At 45.0% G+C, this 8,552-nt stretch overlaps 1 protein-coding gene across 2 annotated transcripts; it reads right to left on the minus strand.

The window, feature by feature from the left end:
* Window positions 1-6,693, minus strand: cnga2b (cyclic nucleotide gated channel subunit alpha 2b). Of its 2 annotated transcripts, none has more exons than XM_037119837.1 (8): window positions 6,222-6,693; window positions 4,974-5,082; window positions 4,764-4,874; window positions 3,611-3,784; window positions 2,865-2,972; window positions 2,625-2,731; window positions 476-2,491; window positions 1-138 (listed from the first exon to the last, which is right to left on the minus strand). In XM_037119837.1, exons 2-7 carry the CDS (start codon window positions 5,072-5,074, stop codon window positions 999-1,001), a joined length of 2,094 nt encoding a protein of 697 aa, XP_036975732.1. In that variant the 5' UTR covers window positions 5,075-5,082; window positions 6,222-6,693; the 3' UTR covers window positions 1-138; window positions 476-998. The 2 variants fall into 2 exon arrangements, with proteins under 2 accessions (XP_036975732.1, XP_036975730.1); XM_037119835.1 differs by lacking the exon at window positions 6,222-6,693 and adding an exon at window positions 5,382-6,167.
* Window positions 6,694-8,552: the final 1,859 nt, after the last annotated feature.

Below are 8,552 nucleotides of genomic sequence, written 5' to 3' on the forward strand. Positions count from 1 at the left end.
CTTTATTTTAGCCGGCCCTGCTGCAGAGGCATTGTTCCAGCTGCGCTTATCGACGCCGCTCATGTGGTTCAGTTGTATCCTGGAATGCAGAGGCTGAATAACTGGAAAATCCCCGGTCGCTCGCCTCAGAGAGTGAGTCTGCAGGATAGAAAATGGGAGAGTAAGTAAATGCAGACAGAGACACAGAAAGTGGCTCCCTCGTTTTAATATAAGACTGGAAAAGTACATTTAAATAGCTGATAAAAATCACACTCAATGGAAGCCAATTTGTGGCACAGCTGAGAAAATAGACTGCAAACTGTATGTAAGTCATTTCACACACATCGCTTTTTACTACTCTGCTCGGCTGTCCCACAGAAGCCAGCGTAGGCAAGAAAATGTTGCAGTCATCATCAAAGTATGTGTGGTTCAGATCTAACCTGCGTTAGGACGCTGGAAAATAACTGTGTTTGTGTGTGTGTACACTGCAAATCACCTCCTCGCGTCTCTCCTGGGACTGTTTCCTCAGAGGGAGTGGCAGGAGACAATGTGTTCAGGCCCGGAGCGTAATATATGTCAAGAGAACTGAATCTCTCTGCTGACGCAACTGAACTCGAGATGTTTACAGAAACTATAACAACCAGCAAGTTTTAGTGCTCTGAGGTCTAAAATGAAACTTCTAAACTTCATTTCTCAGGTTTTTAATGTACAACAATGTGTTCTCCATCCCTCCATCCCTTGATCTTGGATGATCTTGGACAGTCCGTTAAACGCACATTCAACTCGCTGTTTTTTGTTTTGTTTTGTTTTGTTTTGTTTTGTTTTTTTTTTGCATAGACAAGAACTCAGAGTCTGCGTGGACAGAGCAGTGTTTTCCTCTTTCTTTTCATTTTTTATTGACATGCATCTTTTTACACTCAGCTGAACTGATAAAAGCGTTCTCACAATGGTAGTTTTTCTATACTCTTAATGAGCCTGAATCAAAGTATCTCAGGAAATGTGCATCTCCTGAGTGACACTTAATGTTTTGATGTCGGGCTCTTTTTGTCCTCTATTTGCACATTATTTCGTCGCGGCGACCCGTCTGCACCAACAACAGGCCCGGGGTTTGTTTCATTGCCTGTCTCTGCATCTGCGCCTGTGTCATCTGTCGGGTCTGCTCCACAGTCCGTCTGATTGAGCTGCCGCTCCAGCAGAGTGATGCGCTGCTTCAGCCGTTGCTGAGTGTGCGTGTACTCGCTGAGCAGACGGGAGAAGCGAGTCTGAAGACTGTCCAAGGAAGACTCCAGCCTCTCCACCTTCTCCTCCGTGTCTTCTTTCTGTAGCCCGCCGCTCTCTGCGTTCTCGTCCAGCAGACCCTCCTTCATCAGGATCTCCCGGCCCCTCTCCTCCAGAACAGTCTTAGCATCTGGGTACTCGGTCACTGCTTCCATCAAGTCGTCCTTAGAGAGGCAGAAGAGATCAGAGTAGCCCAAGCTGCGGATGTTGGCTGTTCGCCGATTCCCCATTTTGCTACCTATTATGTTCAGGATGCTGATTTCCCCGAAGCAGCTGCCGGAGGTGAGCAGAGCGTACTGTGTGACCCCGTCGTCTGCCACCACTGCCAGCTTCCCCTCTTTGATGATGTACATCTCCTTTCCTATGTCCCCCTTTCTGCAGATGTAGTCCCCCGGACTGAAGACCTGCGGGCGCAGCTTGAGCACCAGCTCCACCAGCAGTCCTGCCTCACAGTCTTGAAAAATGCGTACTTTCTTCAGAGTCTCCAGGTGAACATTAATAGCTATCTCAGCACGCAATTTGTTTGGCAAGTTCTTCAGCACCTCCTGCTCGTCCACTGCCTTCTTGTTGGTCCACAGGTAGTCGAACCATTTAATCACACGCGTCTCCAGTTCCTTGCTGACTTTGCGGAAGTGCATGTAGTGTTTGATGGCGTCGATCCGAGCTTGAAACTCAGCACGCGTGGCGTTCATGTTGGCGATCATAGAGCCCACGTTTCCCACAATCGTGGCAAAGATCAGTACCCCGACAAGAAAGTCAAAGACCACAAAGAGGTACTCTTCGTCTCGCACAGGTGCGGGCATCTCTCCAATGGTGGTGAGGGTAAGTGTGGACCAGTACAGACAGTAGACGTAACTCCGAGTCAGGGAGGAAAACTCAGGCTTGGAGATGTTCGGGAACACCCAAGTGTCTGAGCCCAACCCCAAAGACTTGGATATAGCGTAGTAGATGCAGGCGTTCCAGTGAATGATGACCAGGATGTAAAGCACCAAGTTGCCGATACGAAAGATGTTGGGGTAGTTGGTGCGTGTCTCAGTGCGGTCGAAGAACTCAAACATGCGTGGGAAGCGCAGCAGGCGGTTGAACCTGAGCTGCGGTGTGTGGATGCCGGTGGAGATGTACGCCAGGTCAGTGGGCAGGATGGAGACCACGTCCAGCTTGAACTGTAACGTTCGGACGTAGCTGTCTCTGAGCTTGGCGTGGTCCTTCACCAGCAGGCCTTGTTCCAGAAACCCTGAGACGAGAGACATGGAGCGCAAATTCAGTTGAACGGTGAGAGTGACAGTATGACACAATATGGGACCTTTTAGGCTTAGCACCTCTGTTATGTGAATAGAGGCCAGAGGCTAGATTTTAAAATAGGCTACCTGTGCGAAGTCGGACAAGAGTGTCCATCAGGTACACAAAGTCAGACAGGTAGTCCAGCACCAGCCAACAGATGTAATTGCCCACCTGTAACCTGTCAAAGCACGCCCTGTTAATAAAAAGAAGAGAAAGATTTATTGCTCCAGTTGGAGAGGACAGTACACAGTACACCAGTCACTGCATCCATCACCTCTCTCTGGAGGCTGCAGGGCTCCGACAGATAACAACTGCTGTGTGATTACCTCGCTACGACGAGGAACCAGTTGTAGAGCACCGCCATGGCGATGACGAATAGCCAACGGTAGTAGGCGTTATCGGATGGGGACACCACAAACAAATCCCACTTTTTCCTGAAAGAATGGGAGAGAATGAAAAATGATACCAGATGCAACTGTGGCTTGTGTGTCTGCAAAGACAGACGGCAAGATAGAAGTAGCCGCGAGATATAAAAGCAATGTGTGTTGATTCTGTGGGGTCATTTTTGAAGCTTGTGCTGTTTCTGTACCTTATTCTTCTTTGCACACTCATAAACTGCAGACAGGGCGCAGCGTATTACCAGAGTAAGTAAGTAAGTCTTTAAACTGGGCCATGTTCACTGGGAGGCTGCTGAGCCCAGTTCCATTGCCTGTGTAATAAACCCCAAGACGGTACGCCAAGCTCTCAGTCTGGGTGGACCTGAGTCTCCTAATGGGCCACTAGCTGCATGGCTAACTGAGCTAACTAGCTAATGTCAGGTGGTAGTGACAGACAAGTGAGGTAGCAGTTAGCGGGGACTCTGCTTGGCTGTCCCCTGTATGTTTGGAGCAACCTTTGACTGGTGGCCATATCTTACTTCCTGACCTTCAAACCTGCCAGAGTTGAATCAACACCCTGAAGTGCTGTGCTCTTTTCCCACGACCCTCTCGTAGAACTGGCCTGCATTACTCCCATTGTATATAACGTACTGTAAATCAAAGTGCAGAGTAATGTTTCATGCACGCAGACAAACCTGAAGTTCCCTTTGGCATTGTTGCCGTTGGCGTCTTGCGTGGTGCTGTTGCGGCTGGGAGCCATCCTCAGCTCAGGGCCCCGAAAGCGCTCCATGAAGGAGTCGGGCCGCTCCTCCTCCTCCAACAGGCTCCTGTGCGCCCATTCCCTCAGTCTCACCACCAGGCTCACCAGTCTGACACACACACACACACACACACACAACAAACACACAGTCACTTTACCAGTGAAACATCATGTGTGAATCAGAGCTGTTTCTTTGGAAGACGCTCATCAGATTGAGCACAGATGAAAACAAATCCCTGACACAATCAAGAAGCCGCAGAACAACTCTCCATCAAATGGACGGTTATTTATGGACAGAAACATCACAGAGTGGACCGGCAGCCTCGCCAAACACCATTTCCTCCAGCTGTCAACGTGTCTCACAAAACCAGACGGCGGGACAAGTGTAAGGGTGATGGAAGAGTCGCTTCCAACATCTGTGCAACATCCTTGGATTGATCAAAAACAAATGCGTTATGGGAAAGATTAAGAAACCAAAGAGATCCAGGAATTCCAATTAAATCATGTTAAAAAAAGGTACAAAATATCCTGAGCAAGTAACAGCTTTGAGTAAATCAAGAGGAAGTTTTACACAACAGAAAATGAGGGAAAACCTTCTCACTGGTTTTTAAAGATACAGTATGCAACATTTCAAACGTTGGACCAAATTGTCAAATTGTACCTTGTTGAATTTTTTTAGTTGAGATGGGTTTTTTTTTACAACAATTTTCAAACCAAAAGGAATCCGTAATTTCTTTAAGGGCTACACTGTGTTTTATTTGGCCATCTGGCGCTATGACTTCTGGGTAAACACCTGATCTGAGTCACGTCAGATAGATTGGCAGCGGGTGGTTGTTTGTCAGTGAAGACATCAACTCCCATGATTCCTTGCTACTTCACGACATTATCAAACTAAGTTTTATGCCTTGTTTGACTGAGAAACTGTTAGTTACATACTGTGTATTTAAGCGTTTCAACTAATGAATATAACAACATACTTCTATCCGACCTCTGATCTTAAAAAGACTTGAACAAAAGACTCGTCGTGACTCGTCGCCAGTTGATGAAAGCTTTGTGAAGGAGCCTGACGTGGGTTGTCAAAGCTTTACCTTGAGATCGCTCCGTTCCTTTGAAAAGAATTTCTGGAGTTGCCGCCATGAGGGTCAAGAGCGGCGACTCTGTTCAGCTCTGAGGACGTGTCATCGCAGACAGATGGCACCCTGCGAGATAAAAAACACACACATGGTCCTACATGCTTCTATCAGACAAAACCTCTGACACAAACACATCCCGACACAGGTCGTAACTGTTGCTGTCACCTGCTAAGAATACTCTCGGCTCTCTCGATCTCCTCCTCCAAGGTGGTCTTCACAGACAGATTGTGTGGCGACCGGTCTCTCTCCGCCGCCTGGCCCGTCATCTTCAGATCTGCAGGTGTGGGCAAAACACTGGTGTTACAGCCTCCTTAGATCTATTCTACATGACCTCGGAGTGATGGACGTGTTTTCACTCCTCCTGCAGTGGCAGCAGAGGAAAGTGTTTATAGTTTACAGGGAGTGTTTATGGTGCGTATGACAGATTATAGTCAGGGGACAGGGGGAGGGAGGACGACTGGGACTGTCTGCCACAGTCCCTCACCTGGCCCGCCACGCAGCAGCCGGTTGCTGCGGTGACTGAAGCACACGCTGCATTGTTGGAAACGCAGTCTTGACGTGATGGAAGTTCACCTGAAACATGTTTTTTTTTGCCCCCCGTCCCCTGGAACAGGAGTTGAGCGGCCTGCTCCCACCCGCGGCAGCGCAGACGGATGACGAGGTGTTTAGTCGACTGTTGCCGCTGTGTGACTAATTGGTGGATCATTAACGAAAACACACACACACTCGGGCTTGAAGCTCACAGAGCCAATCAGCTGGTTCCCCTCAGGGAGCCACATCGCTTTGGAAACCAGGGTGCTGAATAAAAGCCAAGTGGGTTCATCAAACCAGTTGAACTTCCTCTTCTTCTTCTTCTCCTTCTTCTCCTCTATGTTTTTTTTTTTCAGAGCCACATGATTCCATAATCATTTCTCAACTGTATTGCAAAGTTTCCAAGAAAAAATACTGTAAATTGGTTGCAATTACATAATTACTTCCAACTAACTGCTAGAGTAATCTCAGTACAGTATTTGTCAGCAGCAAGCAGTTTAAAACATAGGGAGATTGAATTATTTTACCTAATAATTAATGATTTTTCCCTATAATTACTGCCAGATTACATAATTATTTCTCGGAAAGGATTACAGATCTGTAAATAAAGCTTACTTAAAAAATCCACTTAACATCTTCTCAACAATTGCATATAAATATGTGATATGTAATATATACATATTGTTTTTTTCTGCATTATTAAGCTGAGCTTTTTGAACATTTTGATATATATTAACATCTCTCCTGATTCCTGTCACTGAATTGTTTTATTAAGAAATTAGACATGTGGATTATCAGCATTGTGATTAACGAGGTTAGCCAAACAAAAGGAGAAGAAAATGATAGAAATATAAATCAGTTCACACACGTCTGTAGTCTTACCTTTAGTTCCCTTCAGTGACTCCAATAAAATCCTCACGGTGACTTCACACAGACACACCCAGAGCAGCTCCTTCCCGGCCAGTCCATCCTCAGAGCCCGCGGTGGATGTTACAAATGGAAAAAATCAAACGGCATCCAAACAAGTGCTGTTTTTGCACCATCTTCTGCATGTGAGCCTCCTCCTGAAGTGCGTTCCCCACTTCTCCTCTGGAGCAGGTAACACGTGGTTGCACCTTGTGCACATGCAAGAAGAGGCTGGCAGGATGGGAGGTGCAGGGCGATGGAAACCTTCGAACGGTGAAGAGGCCAGATGTCAGCTTGAGACCGAGGAGTCTTCTGGGGAAAAACTCTCAGCAGTGCCTTCCCACTGCGCGTCTCTTACACTGGAGAAACAGCAGTGAGAAAACAGAACATTCACCTCACTGGTTGTGTTTGATATTCAGCTTTCATTGAAAATTGTGTAACTATATTAAATTACATATACTGATAATCTGTTCTAATAATAATCTGTATTTATGTAACACCTTTCTTACCAAGGTTACAAGTTGCTTGTGCAGAAAAATAAAATGAAAAACTCTTCAGATAAAATAAAATGCAATTAAAACAACATAATGCAAACACACTACACCAAATTACCAGAAGAATAAAATCAATAATCAACTTGTGAAACCAAAACATATCATGTCATATTTTAGGCTGTTTACTGGACATTTCCTTAAAAACAATTGTTTTCATAGCGCATTGACATACTGGCCTCACATGCTGCAATAATATTAGAAAATTTGTTCTGAAGTTTTTAATTAAAATATTGACTTACAGTGGTGACAAAGTATGATTAAAGTGAAACTACTTTGTTTGTGAAGCTACTTTATACTTTTGAATCCTTTAACTCTAAGACTGAATGTGGTACTTGTTACTCCACTCCATTTGTCTGATGCACTGCAGCTACTGGGTACTTCATGTATATTTTAGCTGATACTCGGCAGACACACTCATTGATGCAAATGGAGCATGAAAGTCCACATGATGAAGGCCACAGGAGACGGCTTCCTCATCACCCAGCTCCCTGACAGTCTCAGCTTTAATCAGATTCTTGGAAAACGGGGAAGGATTTGAGACTCACTGACGAAGCCTTCGGAGATTGGAACCAGTGAGCAGTGAAGTACAATCTGCCACGGCTATCCCCCTGTTGTGCCGCCAGACAGCTGATGGACTGTAAAAAATCAACGTTAACGAGGGGGAGGAGAGGTAGCAAATCAAATGTGTCAACAGAAATCTCATGTCACGTTGGAAATGTAGGCATTAAAACTGAAATTCTCCTCAGAGTAGATCCAACATAATCTAATGTATTATTTCTTTATATGTTGTGATGCTTAAAGTCTTCCTCTCTGGCAGACAGCAGCAGAGGGGAGAAACACAAACAAACAATATATAAATATGTAGTTTATTTTCACAAGGTTTGATTTAAAATACCAGCTGTGTTTTATGATGAAAAAAAGAGGGAAGAACATAAAAGCACAACAGCAGCAGAACAAACACAAATGGAGATAACAGAAAGGAGAAGCAGGGAGCAGTAAAACTAAATTGAGGTTGGATCATAAAAGTGTTGTTACAGGAGTTCATGCAGGCTGTTCTGCACTCCACACGTTAGCTTAGCTGGGAGCAAGACTGGGAACAAGGGGCACCTGGTATATAGAACACCTGTTTCTGCGCTAGGTTTTCATATATAATGATGTGTTAATGGGTTAGTTTGTAGTTGCTGGTTGGTGGGTAATGATTTGTTCGGACAGAGTCAGACCAGCTGTTTCTCATTCACAACTTTTTTTTTTTTTTTTTTTTTTGCTGAGCTACGACATTAGAATGTTGAACTGTTCCTTTAAATGCAGACTTGTGTTGCAACTAACATTTGTTACCGTTAATTCTGCCAATTGTTGCCACGATATCCCTCAAATTTCATCTTTAGTCCAACCAACAGTCAGAATCCCCTCAGCTCTTCGTTGACTGACGTACATAACAAAGAAAAGCAGCAGATCGGCAAATGTTTGACATCTGCCGGAAAAATTACTGGGATTTTTAAATTAAAATAAGTGTTTTAACTTTTATCATTAACTTTATATTCCAACAGAGATCAGTGTTACAGAGTCTTTGGTCAGTAAGCCGTGTCTGTCCTCCCTCTGCTCATGCAGAGAAGACATTTTCTGTTATCCCCATCAGGACAGGATCCTGCTGTTTGCTGCCATGTCTGACACAGAAATAGCTAAAACGACGCGCCACACTTTGACTCCAGAGGAAGATGCTTAATTCTTAAGCTGTAAACATGAAACACATACG

Source organism: Acanthopagrus latus, chromosome 13 (assembly GCF_904848185.1).
Source record: "Acanthopagrus latus isolate v.2019 chromosome 13, fAcaLat1.1, whole genome shotgun sequence".
Classification (NCBI taxonomy): domain Eukaryota; kingdom Metazoa; phylum Chordata; class Actinopteri; order Spariformes; family Sparidae; genus Acanthopagrus; species Acanthopagrus latus.